Source organism: Ictalurus punctatus, chromosome 6 (genome assembly GCF_001660625.3).
Source record: "Ictalurus punctatus breed USDA103 chromosome 6, Coco_2.0, whole genome shotgun sequence".
Taxonomy (NCBI): Eukaryota; Metazoa; Chordata; class Actinopteri; order Siluriformes; family Ictaluridae; genus Ictalurus; species Ictalurus punctatus.
In genome coordinates this window covers 23,316,484-23,338,837 of record NC_030421.2, presented here as the reverse complement: position 1 = coordinate 23,338,837, position 22,354 = coordinate 23,316,484, and the positions used below count along the sequence as shown (strand labels likewise).

General features: G+C 39.2%; 1 protein-coding gene across 8 annotated transcripts in view; it reads right to left on the bottom strand.

Annotated features, from left to right (window-relative positions):
* The window catches only part of ubr3 (ubiquitin protein ligase E3 component n-recognin 3), a 49,574-nt gene that overhangs the window by 11,361 nt on the left and 15,859 nt on the right, over window positions 1-22,354 (bottom strand). For 3 of the 8 annotated variants that reach the window (XM_047155983.2, XM_017469560.3, XM_017469562.3), the window contains exons 23-32: window positions 21,767-21,799; window positions 20,186-20,628; window positions 18,845-18,933; window positions 13,569-13,718; window positions 11,257-11,390; window positions 9,697-9,807; window positions 8,453-8,665; window positions 7,986-8,122; window positions 6,724-6,809; window positions 2,092-2,197 (exon numbers count right to left, since the gene is read on the bottom strand). In XM_047155983.2, coding sequence (XP_047011939.1) covers window positions 2,092-2,197; window positions 6,724-6,809; window positions 7,986-8,122; window positions 8,453-8,665; window positions 9,697-9,807; window positions 11,257-11,390; window positions 13,569-13,718; window positions 18,845-18,933; window positions 20,186-20,628; window positions 21,767-21,799 — 1,502 coding nt within the window. The remainder of the gene's footprint in view (window positions 1-2,091; window positions 2,198-6,723; window positions 6,810-7,985; window positions 8,123-8,452; window positions 8,666-9,696; window positions 9,808-11,256; window positions 11,391-13,568; window positions 13,719-18,844; window positions 18,934-20,185; window positions 20,629-21,766; window positions 21,800-22,354) is intronic. The other 5 variants (XM_017469561.3, XM_053681032.1, XM_017469563.3 and 2 more) reach the window with 3 other exon arrangements.

The following is a 22,354-nucleotide window of genomic DNA, read 5'->3' as shown; positions in this document are numbered from 1 at the left end:
CTCTATTATTTAGTGGACCTTAGAAAAGTTTACATGAATTCTTTGGTTTATGAACATATTTGGATGAAGAATTTCAGAGGTGAATAGTAAATTTACATGAAAAATCTCTTTTTTTTTTGTTGAAAAATTATAAAAGCTAAATGATGTTAAATATACACTCATCTAAATGTTAGCCAACTGTATATAACATTTACATTGGCAGATTTTGTTTCACATTAATAAACTCAGATCACTCTCCATTTACACGAACAGAAAGCGATGGCACCATATCTTTCAAGCAGGAAAATCATGTCAAGAGGCTCGCACTGGCAAAAAAAACCCCACTAATTTTTACATGTTGAGAGGGAGGTGGGGCTTCTAGGGGGTGTCAGTTCATATCAATGGGGAAGAAGGAGGTGGGGCTTCCAGTGAGTTACAGTTCATTTCAGAGAGTTCAAAAAACTTTTGTAATTATCAGTTACTCATATTCCACCTGCCCAAAAAAAAACAAACAAAAAAAAAAACCCCCTGAAGATTCTTTGGTGTATTTTTAAGTGATGAGTCTTAGCAATGTACTTCTACGCAGGAGGTTGGAAATATAAAACATGCAAATACATGGTTTATAAACAACCAAAAACTCCTAAGCAGACCAAAGTGCCTTGAATTACAGGACGATCCCCGACAATCCCCAAGTCTACTTAACTGATGAGAGTGCTATAAAACATCCTGGCAAAATCACATTAAATAAAGTGTCACTGGCTTAAAACAGTGAATAAATATCTAGGACTAATGTTCCTAAAATACATCATTTAATCCCTCCATTCACATCCAGTAGTATGCCATGATGAAGCTGAATCTAGGCCTCAGTTGTACCATTTAAAATAAATTATGTACCAAGTATTGGTCGCAGAAAATTAAGTCTAGGAAAATGCGGAAGGTATTTGTGGTTCATTCTTGTGGTGAGACAGTGTTCTTATATCTGTAAATGTTAATATTCATGTGGCAGTATTGCGGCTGCAGGTTGTTAGATTCCCATCTCGATTTTAATAGGATATTTTCTTATGCCTACATGATGTGGGTGCTCAAGGAGTCCATCCACTTTCCTTCTCCCCCCCCACACACACACACAAAAAAACCTGCATCTCAGCCAGCAGTCAGGTGGGAGTTAAAGGGACAGCACACTATTTTTCTAAAGACCTAAGATTTACAAAATATATTAAAAATATCAGAGAATCACTGCGAATGCAAAACTATATAGTGACTATGCGGTTTTCCAGAAAAAACGACTAAATGCAGCAAGCCGTCCAAGAGGTTACACATGCTATTTAAATATCGCAGGGAGATGGCCTGGGGACGCAATTGACAGTGCTCTCCTTTAATATCCCTAACAAGGTATTTTTAACACTATACGACTCCCCTCTGAATACTGCCAGGCTAAGAACTCTCTCACAGGTGCAAAAGCTGTCATACTATGCTAATCAGAAGAAGAAAAAAAAAATGCAAAAGAAGAGAGCTATTGTGCCATTTTGTCATGCTGAGCAGAAGATTGGTGAATACAGAGCCTAGGAGAGCTATGCAAGGTGACTACAGAGTACTTATCCAATCTGAGGTGGTTTGATGTCCTAAGTGGGTGCACGGCAAATCAGGGAACCGTAACCTCAATACAGTAGGAATTCTCCTACAAATGCCTTTCGCCACTTTTGTACAAAGCTATTAATTCAAGTTGCACAAAAAGCCGCGTCAAACCAGCTGGATCTGATGAAATTGAGAGATAGTGAATGCTGAAAAGCAGAAAAATCAAAAGACCAAAGCGCGCACACAGAGCTCTATTATTGAGGGACTTAAGGCTGAGGTCATCCCTTTCTGAGCAGCACAGCACCCCATAATTTGCCAGATGCAGCAATTATTGGTATCTATGGCAACGCAATATGGGTCTCTCTTCCCCCCCGGTGCTCCGTTTCTGGGAGCCCTGAGGAGATGGCACCATTTAGTGCGACGTGAAAGAGAAAGGCTGAATGCAGGAGGAGCGCAAGTGTGTGTGTGTGTGTGTGTGTGTGTGTGTGTGTGTGTGTGTGTGTGTGTGTGTGTGTGTGTGTGTGTGTGTGTACTTACTCGGACTCTCTGTGCTGGGTGATCTGTGTGAGTCGAGTCCAGGGATTATAAGCAGAATCGATGCTGTACAGACGCATGTGCATAGCTAATACATGGAACAACTGATCTGAAACAGAACAAAAAAAACCGACACGCATCAATGGCATGAACATAAAGCAAGACAAACAGTCTCATTCGGAACAGTTCATAAAGCAGCTTCGTTCTCAGACACACAGGCATGCACCAAAAGAAACAAGCTTCCAAATGCAAGTTAAATACAACAGCTGTCCCATGTTCTATTTTATAATGAAGTGGTGCTTTTAGTGTTCTCTCAATGTGAAGGTATTTCAGATCATATATGGGTCTGACTGGTAAATCACAAATATAATTTAGTAAAAGAACACACAAATATATGCTCTTTAATAGCTGTATGTTGTGACCATAAAGTGTTAACCAAATCTCCAAGGGACATTCATCTGAACATGACGCCTGGAGTCAGAGTCCAAGATTATGAGCAATGAATCGTTTGGCCTGAAAGACTCAAGAGACTACAGACAACAGTAGAGCTATGACAGTCTGCTTCTGCATTCTGAAGCTAGAAAGCTCCATCATGCCAGAAAATTTCACAATTATACATCAAATTCACACATTCCTCTATAACAGATGATATGGAACCGAGACTGGCAACTGGGTTACTAAAACAAGAAAGTGGTCTGTAATCATCTTTCACATCATCAAGGCTACACTAACACCTCAAGGGAGTCACTCAACAGCAGCACATTCTTCAAAGATTTGCTGGTTTCTTTTTTGGATTATTAACTTTTATTTTTCTTTGGAGCTGCTTCCAGAGAGAAGCAAAGATAGACACGCTCTGGTCTGATCATCCATCTCCAAATCCAGACCATGCTTTGCCATATGCAGACAAAAGCTATTCATTAACCAAAACACAAATATCCATTACTACCAACACTATTGAGTCTTATAACAAAAGAAATTTGACATTCAGCCAATAATGCTATTTTGGCCATAATATTTCTGCCTTCCATTTGCATCCAGACTCATTTAAAATACACAAGGGAGCCCTCTTGGTTTTGTCTCTGGCTCGGTCAGGGTTGTACCCTTTTCTGAGGTCATGATGGCAAATAAGTGCATTACCAGCCCCGAAAGGCAACTAAAACCGGTTCTCTCTGGGGAGGCAATGGTGGAGCAATACTGCCATCTGCAGGCACCACAGCAGAGGAAGAACAAACCGAATACGCATTACATCATTACGTCATTCATCCAGTGAGATGAGGACAGAAGCTTTGATGAAAGCTTTCATCAAACAATTGATTACATCATCAGGGACACAGCTAAAAGCGAAGCAGAACAACTAAAAGGAACATTGTAGAACAGTGAGGAGGAAAGATACATTTCTGTCTCTGAACTTCACAGGCTTTAAAACAGTGACAAACACTACTGGTTAAAAGTTTAGAGACACTTGACTGAAATGTTTCTCATGATCTTAAAAACCTTTTGATCTGAAGGTGTATGATTAAATATTTGAAATCAGTGTTGTAGACAAAATATAATTGTGCCAACATTCATTTCTTTCATTAGAAAACTAACATTTTATTTACAAAAAATATATTATAATTTTTTTATTTATTTATTTATTTATTTTTTTTAAATGGATGACTTATTAGCTAAATATTCTCAAAAGCAGCCAATAAGTGTCCAGAATAGATGGGAACTCCTTTAATACTACATAATAATGCCTGGAAAATCTAGGCAAAAAGGGAGTCTACTTTGAAGATGCTAAAATTTTATAATAATAATAATAATAATAATAATAATAATAATAATAATAATAAAGAATGAGTATGAATCAAGCATCTCCTAATCACACGTTCTATACCACTATCTGAAACACATTCATCTTGTTGGCTCTCATTCGTTAAATCACTCCATCATCCAGTGACTAGTAGTATGCGGACAGCTGGAATTGAGATCTTAACATTTCTCTTTCTCTGATATTGATCTGGCTCATTCTTCCACCTGTGCTTATAAAGTACCACCCTCCCCACACCTCAGTTTTTCTTGGTCATGCCATACATCAAATACAGATATCTGTGTGTGCATGGCAGATATTTATGTGTATTAATTTTTAGCAAGAGGGAGGGCACAGACATATGTTGCAGTGGCCACAGGAAGTTTGAATTCAGGAGATTTGTATCTAGTTTGCATTACCAACATTCCTGATCTGTGTACCACAATTATAGATCCGTATTACGTCCAGGTGGATAACTTGCATCAACAGCAGAATTTGCTTGGTTAGGTAAAAATGAACACAATAGATTGAACCAAATACTGGCAACATAATGGTGAAATTGTTCTGTTTGGGGCAGTAATGTTGAAAGCAACTCAATACACAACCAATTACAGTTAAGGACAATCAGGACAAGTGGGGACTCATACACAACTATTACAAATTGTTTGAACATTCATTGATTCTCAAGAAGGCAACACGATACATTAACAGCGTAAAATTTAGAACAGAATGAACAGTGTAAATTATTATTTTGTCCTCTGGGAATCAGGTCTTATGTAGGTTCTGAAGAGCGGTACTAATTAAAAAAAAATAAGATCTTTAAATAATTTATATCCTCAGTGTGAAAGGATGAATTGGAACATCATATATCCACTGTTGGAAAGGGCTCAAATACGCAGAAGACGCTGGAAAACCAAATAATGTGCAGGACATGGAGGATTATTGTGTCTAGTGGACTATACGTAAACATATGTGAAATAGCTTATTCAGAGTAATACTAAATAAAAATGCAATTTTTATGATCTCTTTTTTTTTTTAATTAACATTTCGCAGATTCTGCAAGGTGTATGCAAACTTATGACCGCAACTGTTGATCATGAAACATTTCACAAAACTATTTAAAAATAAATAAATAAATAAATAAATATAAATAAACACAATTTAACCACCTCTACATAACAGCTCTAGTAGGAGGGTCTTATTTCTTAATTTTTAGAGGTATACAATATCAGAGTATTTTTCTGATATCTTGGCGATCACTGCAGATAACAGAGTTATACCACTGCAGCACTACAGGTGTTATATTAAATATACAGAAAATTTAGAGTATTGTGGAACAGTTAGAGTTACAGGTTGTGATGCACTTATAGAAGGTGGGTGCTATGCTTTAGAAGATCATTTGACGCAACGGATTGTATTCATGCACTAATTGAACCACTACTGAAAAACACGTCAGAATTCAAAGACACCCCACATCTATCTTGATCAAGTTATCCATGTTTTACTGGAGATATTCAACACAATATTATATTGAAATGGGCTTAATTGATGTCCTTAAGAGTTATTTTTAAGAAATGTAATTCCTAACAGATCCTATTAATGATTAACATTTAGGTTCTTACACTAAAAACTAACACTACATATTACGTTAATTTCTTTGATACAAGAGAACGTGTATTTTTTTTTTTTAAACCCAAACAAACAGAATTCTTAATGAGAAAACATGCTCCATCACTTCCATAACTCCCTTTCTCTTCAGACTTGTTTTCTCTCATTTCCTAAATTCATTTCCTTTCCTTTCATCTAGCAGCAGTCTTCTAGAACCACTGCTTTTCTCTCTCCCCCCTTCTCCTCCTGTTTGCCATGAACTAAATTTGGACAGAGCTGTGCCCATGTTCTTAATGTAGCCCAGCAAACGGTGGTGGTGGTGGAGTGTGAAATCTCTTCAGCTCCATTCAAGGGTGACAGAACTTTTCATGAGAGCCCAGGGACATGACCAGTGCACGCACGTGCATGCACAGAGCAAGAGACTGAACAAGAAATTGAAAAGAAACTTACAAAACATATACACTTGACAAACAATTCAGTTTTCCACAGATCTGAAATATATGTGGGTGGGAGAAAGAGGATTGGGGGTGGCTGTTTGGTGGGGAGCCAGGGTAGGGTAAACCATAAACAATTATTGCACATGCACCTGTGGAACAGTCCTTAAGACACGAACAGTTTAAAGGCGCTAGGCAATTAAGGTCACAGTTACAATAACTTAGGACACTGAAGAGACCTTTCTACTGACTTTGAAAAACACCAGAAGAAAGATGTCTAGGGTTCCTGCTCACCTGCGTGAACATGCCATAGGCCTGCTGCAGGGAGGCATGAGGACTCCAACCACCCCCAATATGGACTCATCATTCCATTTCTGTTCGTCAAATGTCTATGAGGATGTTTTGTTTTTGACTGACTGAACACATTATATTATTTATATAATATATACACAAGATAAGATGGCTGTATGAAAAGCAAAACACACTGAATCTGACATTTTCAATTCTGATTTTGGTCACTTTCATATGTAACACTGAAATCCAATACACATCTGATACGTGGCAGTAGAACCTCTGTCTGAACAGGCAGATCAGAATTAATGTGACTCATTCACGTTACTGGGAAGGAAAGATGGAGGATAACAATAAAGGAGGATTTCAGTGGCAGAATAGTGAGGTAAAAGACCTCGTAAACATTTGGGATGATATTGCTGAACATCAAAATTACAAACCACAGAAGCAAGGAGTAATGCCAAGTGTGTATGGATGCCTTGGGCTGGTTGCATGTGCGTTAACACTCACTGAGACAGGAGCGTTTGGCTGCAGCACTCGCCCCCCCACTGCACAGGTTCCCACCACGATGAACCAACTCCAACTCCAGATTTGTCCTGCCAAAAAGTGAACGAGAGAGAGAGAGAGAGAGAGCGTGAGATGAAAGAAAAGGGGAGAAAGACATAAACCTTCAGGAAATGCTGGCCTAAGCAACAGTGTGCTGGAAGTGGCACATTTATGTTTATATTGATTTCTATGTAATGACTGAATGAATAAAATTCTAGTGACTAACATTATCAACATTTTTAGATTAGCTAAAGGCACCATTAAAAAGGTCTATCTTTACATGCTAGCAAAGCAAAATATTCAAACTTTAGTGAATGAGTGAGTGAGTGAGTGAGAGAGAGATAAGGGGGGGGGGGGGTGTTGGGTTCCCACAGATAATGCAGACGTGCAACTTCACCTGGCTGCCAGTAATAATGAGGTGAGCATGAGATGGTGGAATTTTCCACTGCACTGTTCAGCCAATGAGGAAAAAGAGGACACAAAACTGGGGACCAGAACAGAAGGAGGGAGGGAGGATAGAGGAGAGCGGTTTGGGGGAAGGAGGTCTGAGCACACTAGCTATCACTGGGGAGAAAAAGGAACAGGCTTTGGGGGAAAATAAATAAATAAATAAATAAATAAATCTGTCTACAGCATATCAGATTTTTGAATGAAAATGCTGACAAGTAGGCATTGAGAGCTTCTGCAGTCACATGAATTTCACAGAGAAAGTAAAGCACAAACTGAGCAGACATTTACTGAATATACTCTAAATCATGGACAGATCCAAATTTTATTATATATATATATATATATATATATATATATATATATATATATATATATATATATATATATATATATATATATATATATATATATATATATATATATATATATATATATATAGAGAGAGAGAGAGAGAGAGAGAGAGAGAGAGAGAGAGAGAGAGAGAGAGAGAGAGAGAGAGAGAGAGAGAGAGAAAGAGTGTATTATGTGTCCATATAAGTTCACGTAAGCAAAAAAATAATAATTAATGTTTGGATCAGCCAAACATGTGGTTAAGATTTTGAGTTCAAATTCCAGAAATGTTTGTGAGCCACAGACGAATCCTTTATTTAATTCTCAGCTGTGTGTATGGGCTGAATACTGACTCAATTGTTCATGGCTTTGGATAAAAGCACCTAGCAGTTGAATAAATGCATGTGTATATCTTTAAATGCCCATATATGGTCCATAATGCTCACCTGGCCACTGAATACATGAAGAGGAAGTCGTTATCAGGTGAGCCAGGGTTCTTGCCATAGTCCATGTACTTCTTCTGCGTGGCGTTCTTTATGTCTTTAATCATGGACTCCATCTCTTTAGTCAGGTTAGATTCCGTCTGAAAAGCAAATATTCTCAAATCAATATTTAATTAAAAGAACACATATCCTGAAGTTGCCAGTATGAAAGGGCTTTAAAGGATGGAATATTAAAATAAAAAAGGTCAAACATACTGAACTATGGTCTTCAGAAATGAACAAAACACAACCACAGGAGTTGTTAAATCAGTGAACAGTTACATTTTTAACAGGCTCCAGACACTCACAAATTGGTTATTCCATCAAGCCTGGGAGTGTGGTGAGGATGGAAGCGTTCACACTCAATGACGGGGACATGAGGAAGGTAGAGATAGTCTAATGAGTGCTACTGGGAGAAATGTCTGCCTTACACTGGTGCTTACGGGAAAGACAGTCAACTGGTCCTGCAGCTCCTCCACTTCTTTCACTAGTGTGGCCATGTTCTTGTTGCTGGGTGTGTGCCAGGCGCCCGCCTCAGTACCACGCCCTGGTTTGCATGGTAGGACGCTGTTAGCAAACTGGCGACACAGCGGGCACGTGAACTCGCCTTTATCCACCGAGAAACCCTGCAACACCTGGTCATTCTGACCCAGACATAAAGAAGAAAAGTAAACTGAGAAAGCCTGGAGAACATCACATACAAATATTCACATTATACTAAGGGTCAAAGGTCAAAGACATGTCTAATTTAGGCAAACATTGAAAGTAAAAATACGATGACTGTACTTAACCAATTGTGGATATTTAGTGTCGATATAACTGAACAGCTTCTTTGCATTTTGTTTTTTTTTTTTAAAGGCAAATAGACCAATATATTAAAATTGACCATCTGCCCATAGGCCCATACAACACACCGATCAGTCATTTTCTCCTTCATGATGTCAGTCTTCACCCTGTCTGCTCACATTAGAGCTTATTAAAGCGGAGAGTGATGTCGTATTGTGCCCATTATCATAAACGTCACAAGAGTGAGTGATGGAGCGAGCAATTCTGAAATATCAATTTGAGAAAAGTCATTTTGATGGATGACCGACTAATGATGTGTCAGATCTTTGACAAGGACTCATCTTCATGCTCTCCCTCAGCAGCAAACTAATAAGGCAAAAGGGGAGGTTGGAATAAACACTTACAGTGCAGACTATTGGGCAGTGGCTTTAACCTTACAGTCATGGTTTCATTTTCAATGCATTTGATTGAAACCAACCAATTAGTTGTATATTACACATTTCTGTGCAGTGTGCGCGATAGGTTAGGTCCTAACATAAAACAGAACACTAACAGATCAGCAGTTTTCAAAGGAACTCTATTAAGATAATTGGTATTCAATAGCCGTATAAAAACCAAAACACCAAGACTACATAATCCACTTCTGAGAGCATACTCCCACTGAACAACAATCACTTCATCAATGCTCCTAAGACTGCAATCGCCCTCTGAAATGCCCCCCCCAATCAATCAATCTCCAAGGCCAGTTTTGGAAAATGATGAATGAATCAAAGCCTTAAGCATTAGTGTCCATGCCAGTGTGTGATGAACTCCTCTTACTGGTTCCTACTCATGATTGTGCTGCTGATATTCTGCACAATGCTCATTGCACATTTTTAATTTCTCTTACCCGTAGAGACTCCATGTAGGACTTGTGGCAGTCAATATGCAGTGTGTGACCACACGTTTGCACATACACACCACCATCCCAGCCAATGGAGACAGACTGCAGACAGGAACTCTGCAGAGAAAGTTACCAGTAACCACTTACTACAGAGCATTCAAGGACACCGCTGCAAGAGACTCATGTTGATACAGAACTTGTATCCATCCAGTCTGTTCCTTGCACATTCATTTAAGATACAATAAAATCCATTTCATTTCACATTTCAGTACTGACTACAGAATAAAACACCATCTCTAGCTTACTTACATACAATACACAATGTAAAGGATGCATATTCATATGAATAGTTTAACTCGTCTCAAAACATTGCCAGATTTGAATTCTTTATTAATACTTCGCTTTCACTGTGACTTTCAGGAACGCAACACAATGCATATCCAAAGTGTGATTTCAGTATTAGAATACACACTAATTAGCCCTGTGCTTTATACATCACACAACAAACCCAAAATAAAATAAGGTATGCCAGATTTACTAGTTAGACTAATTCAATTCATTGAACTCATCTGAGTATTTAATTCATTTTGGCAAATTGATCTGTTTGAGGTAACTGTGGGCTCCAGTTTAAACTGGTAAAGGCAAATAAATAAAATAAAAAGGGCATAAAAATCATCATCAGAAAGTTAGCAAATGGTTAATGCAAATGCTATGAAGACCTGGGGAGGCCATCAAAGGTTTCTGAGCTAATATACAACCCATAAGATACCTCAAACCATCAGATTACCCCAAGCAGAGGAGCAGAGCCGATGCACAACCCACGTTAAAAATAAATAAATAAAATTTAAAAAAAACTCTGCAAGATAGAGATTGCAATAGAGAGCCAAATGTTTGGTACAGCAGCTTTAAATATGCATCATTCAATCTCAAATGTGAACAGACCAATACCTACTTTAAAAAAAAAAAAAAAAGAAAAGAAAAAAGAAAAGAAAAATGTAAATACAAGTGCAACAGTCTTCCTACAGTTATGCTGGGGCTGGCAATGTCAATATCTCACACATCCCCACTTACATTAAAAATGTCTACTTATAAGTAGGAGACTTATGGACTCCACGTGTGAGCTGCTTGATCAAATTATGGGCATTTTTGCTTTTAGATGAGGGAACAATTTTTCATTAATTCAAGGACTCATAATGGCAATTAAATGACCATCTAAAAACTGTGCCATACATTCAATAATAATGGTGTGTGTGGTAATAACGAAATGTGCCACAATGTATACAACATCTAAATTTTAAATCTAATCTTGTTTATGTTGATTAAGCCTGCAGATCTGAGCTTACAGACCTGTGGTAACAAGTCTGACAACAGCATTTAAGAGCAAAAAAATTCAGGATCGTGTCAAGCAATGAAATTCAGAAATCCATGTACTATGAACTGGAATGCTTATCCAAGTATTTGAAAACCCATGCACACGTCTAGTGTGTGCGTGTATATTGAATGTGAGTGTGTCCCCTGTGGCAGAATCATTAACAACAAAATCAGGTGCAATAGAATAACATGTACCTCTTTAAAGTAACGTTGCATAAGCGCTAGTCTAACATCGTTAGTCGCCCCACACGTGTCCTCAGGGAAGATCCGCTCGTCATCACTTGTAGGAAGCCGCTTTGCCTGATCGCTACAGCAACGGTGGCCCAACACTGGAACCAGACAGACAGACAGACAGACACACACACACACACACACACTTCATGAATGACAATGCTATGCTAATTAACACTGACATTTCCATTTATGGAACACATATCATTTGCATACTGTAATGAAGTACTATGTCAATGTCAAAACTGTGACACCCATCACACTGTCTGTACAACAGCAGAATTTTCTCATTTATATCATACTGTAAACGACTGACCAAGTTAACAGGTGGGACAAAATAATGCTGCTAATGATCTCTCTAATGTCCCGTTATCCAGCTGTTTTTCTGCTTTGGCACGACGAGTCTCGCTAAGTGAATACCAGAGGACACTGTTTTGACCTTGATGCTGTGCATTTCACATATGCTGTTCTGTATATCAGGGTGTGGTAATTGCTAATAAAACAAGCTATTTGTTTTCATGACACTGAAGGAGAGATTCTTGAGTTCACATCAGCATGGCAGAAATGACTCAACAGAAGCTAGAGTCTGTTCGAGGATCAACACGTATGATGAATGAAGCAATTAAAATGGTGGTGTCTAAGCGGTGTCATTAAAAGAAGTGATGCAACACGCCCAGGTTCAACGTGCTGTGAATAAATGGGGCCGTTTAATAGATGCTATAACAGCACTGTGCAGTGCAGCAGCAAGAGATTACAGACTGCCTAGAAAACGCTTCACCAGTTGACGAAAACCTGTAATTCTACAGATTAAGTTTAGGACAGGGGCTTACAGTCACAATCAAAGTTATTCAACCCCCATTGCAAATCAGGTTTATTGTCAAAATGTATAGACTTTCAGCTGTTTGCAATGAACAAGTCAAACAAAAGTAACTGAAATAGTTCAACACAATGAATGCTTTCCATGGTTTCCCCAAATTCAATGGAAAATGCAACTTATAATGACTTCTCCAGTTTCTAAATAACTCAACTTCCTGAACAGAATCCCTCACAACAAAATATGCAAAACAGGTGTTGTCTCAATCACACCTGATGCAACCAATCAAGGGCTTCATTAGTTGCACAAGGTGTGCTTGAGCTGAAACACATGAAATACCTGAACTGGCTAGGGTCAGAAAATGAATGAAATACTTGTACAAGGCAGAAAAAAGAAGCAATTAATGGCTGCAAGCAGATTTTTGAGAAGGCAGGTTGTGAAAAACCCTGGAGTGACTGCAAAGGACCAGCAGCAAGACTTGGTGGTAACAGGCACTGAGGTTTCAGTGAGCACAGTAAGGCACGTACTAAACGCAGAAGGTTTCCATGCCAGAACTCCAAGACGTACACCACTACTGACCCAAAAGCACAAGAAAAGTCAGCTCAAAATCATATAAATAAGCCACAGAAGTTTTGGGATTCCGTTCTGTGGAGCGATGAAGAAGAAAAAAAAAAAAAAGAAAAAAAAAAAGAAAAAAAAAAAAAAAAAAAAAAAAAACACCTGGAACTTTTTGGCACGATGGATCAGTGGTATGTCTGGAGGAAGGAGAATGAAGAAAGAACACTCCGTCCACAGTCAAGCATGGTGGAGGCTCGCTGATGCTCTGGGGCTGCTTTGCATCCTCTAGCACTGGAAACCTGCAGCGTGTGGAAGGCAAGATGGCTTCATTGAAGTATCAGGAAATCCTAGGAGAAAACACCATGCCGTCTGTGAGGAAGCTGAAGCTTTGGCGTCATTGGACCTTCCAACAGGACAATGATCCCAAGCACACCACAAATTCTACCAAGGCTTGGTTGCAGAAGTCGTCCTGGAAGATTCTACAGTGCCATCACCGTCACCTGACTTGAACCTCATAGAAAATCTCTGGTGGGATTTGAAGGCGGCGGTTGCAGCACGCACACAGAATAATATTACTGAACTGGAGGCCATTGCTCATGAGGAATGAGATAACATTCCTCAGGAACACTACCAGAAGCTATGCATCTCGTTTGCAGCAGGTCATAACAGCAAAAGGCATTTTCAGTATGGGGAAACCACTTGAAGCATTCGTTGAGTTGAACTATTTCAATTGATTTTGTTTGATTTGTTCACTGCAAACAGCTGAGTATCTTTATTTTGAGAATAAACCTGATTTGCAATGGGGGTTAAATAATTGATTGCAACTGTATATTTGACACCAGAATGAAAAAAATAAATAGGAAAGATAAAACATCACCAATGACGGTATGTTGCGTTTGTTCACCTGAGGACGCCTGTAGTAGCACCACCAGTCCCGTAGGTCTGTCTTCAGTAGAGGGGCCACTCTGGCCACATATCACACAGTCATAGAGAACCTCGGAGTCAAGAGGCTCGGCTGAGCTCACGTCCATTGCTGCCTCCACTTCAGGACATTCTACAAGCAAATAAAACAAACAAAGGAGCTCAAATAGAGACCTGGTACATGCACTTTTATCCAGCAAAAGTGAAGTGTTGGACAAATCCATAGGCTGGAAAAAAATTTTTTTTAAAAACAAACAAGGATGGACACTGGCTTGATCATGAGTGGTTTCTCAAGGGACCATATGGCTTTCATAGTTTATAAAGAGACTGAAATACCAACCCCAGTAAGGATAAAAGCAAAGACGATTAAATAATGTGAAAAGGAACAAGTCTCTCTCTCTCTCTCTCTCGCGCGCGCTCTCTCTCGTATCCGATTCTAAAATCCCAGAGTGATTAAAATGGGAGCAGGCAGCTGTGTGGCACTGCTCAAATGGTGTGTGAAATACAGCACCGCCACCAGTGCCCAGAAAGAATTTGGAAGAACTCCAGCAATCAGAAATTCAAAATTGTTCATTTAGATCAACTGTGAATTTGCCAGGAGCAAACAAACTGCAACAATGAGAGCAGGAGCGAGGATAGGGACTAAAATAAAAAAAAGGAACAGGAGTTACAAGAGAGGTAGACTGGTAATAGTCAATTAGCTACATTATGAGGAGGTCATAGCTTTTCTGCACGTTCTTGGTTAAATGAACAGATTGTGGAAGTTTGGGCAATCATGTGTAAACAAAAGAACATTAGATGTAATGTAGTATAGAAAAGCTTGGTTATCTGGACAGTATGTGAAGCTGCATAATAGACTGTTTGAGAAGGTCAAATGTAAGGGCATTAGATATAATTAACACATTCCCCATTTCCTCATTAAAGCATACAGTGCACAACAGTGTGCAGACTATTAAAAACAATCGTGACACATTACTATACTGCTTTGTTAAAACTTGCTTGTATTTTTCTCATTTGTAAGTCGCTTTGGATAAAAGCGTCTGCTAAGTGAATAAATGTAAATGTAAAACTACTAGCACAGGGAATTAGACAGGCTGCTGACGGAAGAACTGTTTAGATCAGTTATAACATAACGGATAACGCAAACTAACTTGTTTAATGTTGCAGAAGGTCTGCAAAACAAGTATATAAATGGATAAAAAGAATGATGAGTCATTCTTGAATAAATAAAAAATGTCTGTTGCAAAATTCCTATGAAGAGAGAAATAGAGCACTTTCGGATGTGCTGTTGCTGGGGAAAAATAAATAAATGTATGTCAGTGATCAACACAACACACCACACCGATGTTGATTAAGTGCCCACGCCCTGTCGTGTTTTATTCCTTACTTAAACTATATGGCCATAAGTATGTAGACACCATCATCACACCCATATGTGGGCCTTCCACAAACTGTTGCCACAAAGTTAGAAGCACACGCACACACACACACACACATTCAAAAAAAAATCTGCTAAAAGCAGATGCTTTTATCCAAGGTGACTTACAAATGACAAAGTAGAAACAAATCGATATCAAACTGAGAACAATACAAGTAGTTCCATCACACAAGATGTTTTAACTGAGTTCTAGAAAAGCAAATTGCACAGAGTAGAGGCGTAAGTGCCAGAGTATGTTGGGGGTTTTTTAAGGATAATGTGGGGGTGGCATTTTTGGGGTTAGTTAAGTGCTCACAGAAGAAGTGGGTCTTTAGCTGAGAAAGTGACAGATTCTGCAGTCCGGATTGAGGTTGGAAGTTCATTCCACCACTGAGGGACAGTTAGTGTGAAGGTTCTGGAAAGGGACCTTGAGCCATGCTGAGTAGACACTACTAAGCATTGGTCGTTAACCGATCGCAGATTGCATGAGGGAACGTAAACCTCAAGGAGAGAGTTGAGGTAGGAGGGTGCCGTTCCAGACAAAGTTTTATAAGTGAGCATCAAGGCCTTGAATTTGATGCTGGCAACTACAGGAAGCCAGTGGAGGGAGATGAAAAGGGGTGTAACAAAAGGTCCTCTTGGGCTAGCTGAAGACAAGACGTGCAGCTGCATTCTGAATCATCTGAAGGGATTTGATAGAGCTGACTGGGAGGCCCGAGAGTAGTGGGTTGTAGTAGTCCAGTGTAGTAGTTTTGATATGACAAGAGCCTGAACTAGTAGTTGTGTAGCCTGTTCGGTGAGATAGGGTCTGATTTTTTTGATGTTTTCTTCATTTGTCTATAATATCTTTATATGCTGCGGTATTAAGTTTTCCTGCTACCGGAACCAATAGGCCCAAACATGTTCCAGCATGAAAATACACCTGTGCACAAAGTGAGATCCTTGAAGACATGGTTTGCAAGGTTGGAGTGGAAGCACCTGAGTGGCCTGCACAGAGCCCTGACCTCAACCACACGGAACACCTTTGGGATGAACAGGTACGCCGACTGCGCATCAGGCCTGAGCTCACAAACGCTCTTATGGCTGAATGAACACACATTCCCACAGCCACACAGCCAAAATCTAGTGGAAAGCCTTCCCAGAATAGTGGAGGTTATGGGGAGTAAACCTGGAATTGGATGTTCAAAAAGAACAAAAGGAGTGTGATGGTCAGGTGTCCACACACTTTTGGCCATGTATAGGATCACATTAGCCCTAGTAACATAACTAATTTATAAACCCTCTTTTCTATGATAAATAGAGAGAGATATTAAAGTGTTAATCAGTGAATACAAGTCAAATTTCAGCAAATCACTCCAAAAGTCACAGTAGTGTGAGAATTTATTATAATGTCTAATGGGAGAAGTTGTACACCTTTCACCATATCACAATAGCAAGCAGTACCACTATTATATATTTTGTGCTTTCATCCAGAACACAGCACTCGAAGCCTTTTTGTGAATACTGTTCAACTTGCCCATGTATCCTTCACATCCAGTACTTTCCACAATTTCAATGACCTCAATCTCTGAAGATTAATTACTTTTTGAAAATGTTAGAGTGTGTTCAATTCAATTATAACATAGGGCAACAAATGCGAGTGTGTTAGGATTGATTTATTGCTTCAGGGGGCAAGACAGCTGGGGAAAAAAAATGTTTTGTTTGGAAGTCAATGTGACAGTGTGGGCCTGGGGCAATCTCACAAAAAGCCATTTCTGAACACACACACGCACACACACCCACACCTACCTTATCAAAAGACCAAATGTGCACAGACTCAGAACATTTGAGATCATTCTAATTCAGACATAGCACTGTACACAATCACAATAGTGGAGAACCAAAAACAACAACAACAACAACAACAACAACAACAACAACAACCTCTTCACAGCATACTAAGGTGTAGAATGTGGAAAAACATAAAAATGAGTCATGATGAGAATATATATATATATATATATATAAAATATATATATATATATATAAAATATATATATATAAAATATATATATATAAAATATATTATATTATATTATATTTTATATATATATATATATATATATATATATATATATATATATATATATATATATATATATATATACACACATACACATACACACACACACACACACACACATATATACATACATATATACACACACGTTTCTCTTGGTTTTATCTTGCATATACAAAGAATGGCCACCGTCGCATGGAGAGCGCATAAAAATTATTTGAACAGATGTGCTTGATCAAGTCACCACGGCAAATTCCACCTTAAATATTGATTTTTCCATGACCTTTTCTGTCAGTCTGGTGGAGAAAGGGTGTTTGAGTAGGAGTGATCATTTTTCATTCTAATAAGATGGAAAGCACATACACCCAGTGGGCCAATGTCAGACAGGGCACCAATGATACTGACGGCACATTTTCAGATAAAACCCTAATATTTAGCCAACAATCACTTTTTGCTGCTATTGGAGGAAATGCACCAAGCAAATAGATTTAAAACCGAATGCAAATGAAGAACAAAATTCACCATTGCCATTCTGCTTCTTCTTCAGAGAAGAAACAAATGTTTTATTGATAAACCCCTTACTGCATACCTGAATGAATTCATTTTACCATACCCGAGTCATCCACTACACATGCTATTGTTTTACCTGCAATATTACATGTGATTTGCATCGTTAAATAATGATCAAACCCACCAAGAGATAGATCGCAGTAAGGTCACCGGTGCTGGAAATGAGATACACTGGACTAAATGATCACATAGGGATTGTTAGAGACAACCACCTGACACACTCCACAGTCTTGGTCATCAATGGAAATTCTCCACATGCAAGTGTACTAGAGGTACATTATAGAAGTCGACCGAAAGTGGACTTTACCGATAACCAAGTTGGGCAGTACTTGCCGACACCCGATTAAATCAACCGATTTTGACTTTAAAATTGATACTGAATGAAAAAACATAACGCTTAAAGTAAACACTTCAAATAACATGTCAGTGATGGTTTATATTTCAGCTCTAGAGGCCACTCTCGTACCGCATCACGACAGCGGACCGTTCTCAGCCACTCCCACTACAGATGCAACCGAGAAAAAGCATCAATGTGAATTTTCTCCAATAAACGACAGTTCCAGCAATAGTGGTAAAACCAGTCAATCGATTGACCTCTGGTACATTATATGCACAAACAGAAAATAAATGCAAATTTGCATACTACAATATCAGTTGTAGTTAGCCATGCGGGTCATGACGGGAAATCTGTTTAGCTGATATATACTCTGTGCTCTCTATACCATGACACGGCGTTATATTCAGTGCTGCTAAGTGCCGAAAACCAACATTATTCATCCCTTAACAACTCCACATGGGGTCAGTCCCTCTGTGTCTACACTACGGTTAGCACTCTGATCTGCTGTCCCCTCAACCAGTGAGCAGTTTCCCCCGAGAAACACACACACACACGCTAACTAGGCCTGGGAAGCAATAGTAGGTGTCACCTTGTCTGCTTCCCCGCCCCACGAAGCACTTTCCTTCAAGGACTTCCGACAAGTTTATTGTGTTTGCAAGCATATACGACTGTGAATGTGGAGCGAGATGGGAAAGCCGTTCGGTCAACTTTAGGTCAAGCAGATTGGGGGGGAAAAAAAAAAAAAAAAAAAAAAAAATCCACCATTCAAATATAACTTAAGAAGTGCAGTTAAACCGCTCCCAACTGTCTTTATTTCAACTCGACACTTCAACAGACTTTAAAAAGCACCACTACTACAGTAATTACTATGCTTACCAACATCCATGGCTGTCTCCATGAAGCTTTTCTGCCTGGAGGCAAATTCAGCCAGTAGCTTCTGCTGTCTCTCCCTGGCCCTCTGCCGCCTGAGACAGTAGAGAGGAGAAAATGTGAGGAGTAAATAAACACACCTCAATAAAACATCAAACAATAAAATCCTTATAGTGTCTTATTTTAAAGGCAGCAGTGGTAAGAGTAGATGCAACACCATGTACAGCAGATACAGATTGCTTAGATAATTTGCCTCGAAAAACAAAGAATAACGTTTATGCTTGGTTGGGCATGATAGGAATTTCTCTCCCATCATTAACCCTCCTCCTAGATGAACAGCTGCTAATCATGCTCGTGCTTAGAAATGAGAAGTATTTAAATGTCAGGATTTGGCAGTGGCCCACTACTGTCTACGTACTCTGGCAGCAAAACAGAGTGGCTTAATAAAAAGGACAAAGTAGTGCAGACAGGAACGATACACTTCAGTTCGCGCCACTGACAGCGCCAGGGACAAAGACGCGAGACTGAAAAACGCATGGTCCAACGCCATGCCCAAGCACTGTTGCCATGGTAACCATCAGCTATAAAGTGCAGGTGTGTGATTTGTCTTGACTTGCAGGTGGCACCTGCCCCATAATAACGGGTGCTAACAGAAGACTAATAGGCTGTTCCATCACCTTTAAAAAGAGAAAAAGCAGATGGTGAGTCTAACCACTAAATACTGGTAAAGGCAAGATTCACATCAATCGAAGACTTGTGCAGGGAACAAAAGGACTAACGCAACAGCAGCATCATGAATTGTGCAAGTATCACATTTCTACCACAACCATGAAGTCTGACACATGCATACCAAGAATCAGTACAAACGGAGATGATAATATGCCAAGAGGAGGAAATCTTACTTAAAAGCCAATTTTTTTTTTTATAAATATACCAGCACAGATAATGTGATGCATCAAGCTACATGGTGAGAACTAACAGTTATTTTGAAAAGTAAAAAATAAAGCATTTCCACATTGTTCTGATACACTTTGTGTAACTTTGGCTTTTTTTTTTTTTTGCTTCTGCCTGTGGAAAAGAAAAAAAGCAAATCTATTTAAACGGAAAGCAAATGCAAGACAAAATCAATGATGCTGTTCAGCTTCAGAAAATACACAGACCTATCCAGGCAGAAGAAATAGATTAGCTCTTAAAGAAAATTCGGCTGCATGCATGTGCTGATGGCTAGAATATCCTTAACCAAATATATCTAATACTTGCGTTGTCTTCACTCTGAAAACACCAGGCATATTAAAAACCATGGTGCAGAGTTGTACGACTGTACCCTTAGCACGCACACACACACACCTCTCCTCTTTATCCATGCTCTTCTTGTCTCCTGGGCTGTTCTTTTTTGGAGGCACAGGTGGACACACTTTGCCACAAATCTCTTGCAGGCATCTTTTGCTATGTCTGCTGCGTGATGCTGCTTTGGCCAGGATCCTCTCAATGGCAGTGATGCCATCTCCATGTGTGTGGTGTGCTGACTCAGCCTCCTCCAGCCAGCTTGGAGTCAGCGAGTTCTGCTTGGCCGACAGTTTCTGGTGCAGTTTGACCAGCAGAGACAGCATGCTCTCCCTTATCTCTAGAATCTCAGTGACCATCTGAGGAGGAGAGCCTGGGGGAAGCCAGCGCGAAGATGACTTCGGCCGTACAGCCTGGTTCGCCTCGTGATTACTGCGGTTTATAATCTCCTGGAACTTCCTCCGGCGTTCTGCCACCAGGCTGAACAACTGAGCCTCACGCAAGTTCTGATGGAAAGACAAAACAGTAAAAACCATGAGAGGATAAAAATATAGATACTGACATGCTTCACATGAAAATAATTAAAACTTTTCCACAGGACTGGGTGGTATGCTAGCAAATCCATTATCACACATTTTAAAGGTATGGGTCATTTACCTGTGAAAATATATTAACCATGCTGAACACGATTAACCCTCTTGCCAAAGAGGACATATGGGGAGAGCATTGATTGGACAAATGCACAGAATAGTGCCTAAAGTCAGACAACTTAAAACGTGGGGGGTGAACAAAAAGACCACATGGTATATAACATTCCCATCTACCAGAGGGTCTAGTTATATGTAACACAGACACTCGAACAGGGTATGGACACAACTACTTGATCAGGGTACAAAGTCAATTTGGATTAGGTGCATACCATATTGTTGGATGCAAAACTGCTAAGTCATATTAATCCCGTACTCTCTTCACTCTGTGAGGCCCAAAGTTTAATTCTGAGATTTACATGAGGAATGTCCCTGTCATAGGGCTCTTAGCAGGTAGCAGAGTCCGGCAAAATGACCCACCTATTAAATCCAACACAGTGCTAATGTGTTATAAAAGAGAAGAGGAAAAAAAACCCAACATGGTCCGTCCCCCTGACTGCTAGTAACAGCAGCAACACAGATCCCTCAAAAACAAATCACTCACTCACATGCCAAAAAACCCCTCCTTGCTCAACATTAAACACGTAATTAGTTTGTCACACTGCAAAGGAGTCAGCCATGAAACTCCAGAAGGCAACCACACAAGCACAGACAACATCGCACAAATGCAGAACACACAGACACTGTAGCAACATTACACATGACAAGTACTGCAGCTCCAACACATCATTAGACATAATGTAATAAACAACATGCACGTTTATTACACCATTTAGCCCCTTTTAAAAGGGACAAGGAACATAGATATACACATTACGTGTAATATAAAACACACACACACACACGAACATCACATCACTGAATGCACAGGCTTTGCATCCAGAGAGATCAAGCCTGCACTTGTCTCACATATCTCACTCCCAATCATTCATTTTACACTTCCAAACAATGCAAATCATTCCCAAATTCCAGGCCAGTCATTTCCAAAGCCAGCTACCTCTCTCCAATTCCCTGTCAGCCTTCTGGAGCTCTGTGGAAGGGAAATGAGCAATACCGCTTAAAACAAAACATGCCAGTACTTCATTATTTACACCAAGGGTTCTCAAAAGTCTTGAGTCAGGGACCCCTTTAACTGCAAAATATATTCCATGGACCCCATTAGTAAAAATTTATTTTACAAACAACTTATAACAATTCAAATATTAGGCTCATTCAAATATGTACAATAATATTTAATCAATTTATTGGATCCATGGGGGCTTTTTATTCCTAGAATTTCCTTTCACAGAATACATTTTTATTAAAATGATCAGCAAAGTAAAGTTTATATTTTTATAGACCTAACTGTTTGAGTTGTTGATGTTTGGATTCAACCCAAATCAATTAAAGGGACCAGTCAAAGATTCTAAGAACTAAAATTAAAACCGAAATTAAAGTAAAAGAAAAGTAAAGTTTGGTGATTATGGGTTGTGACTTTCACCACTGCAACAAAGTAGGGGGCAAAAATAAATAAATAAATAAATAAATAAATAAATAAATAAAAATAAATCATGGAGCCCCTGGCTGTACTGCACAGATCCCAGAG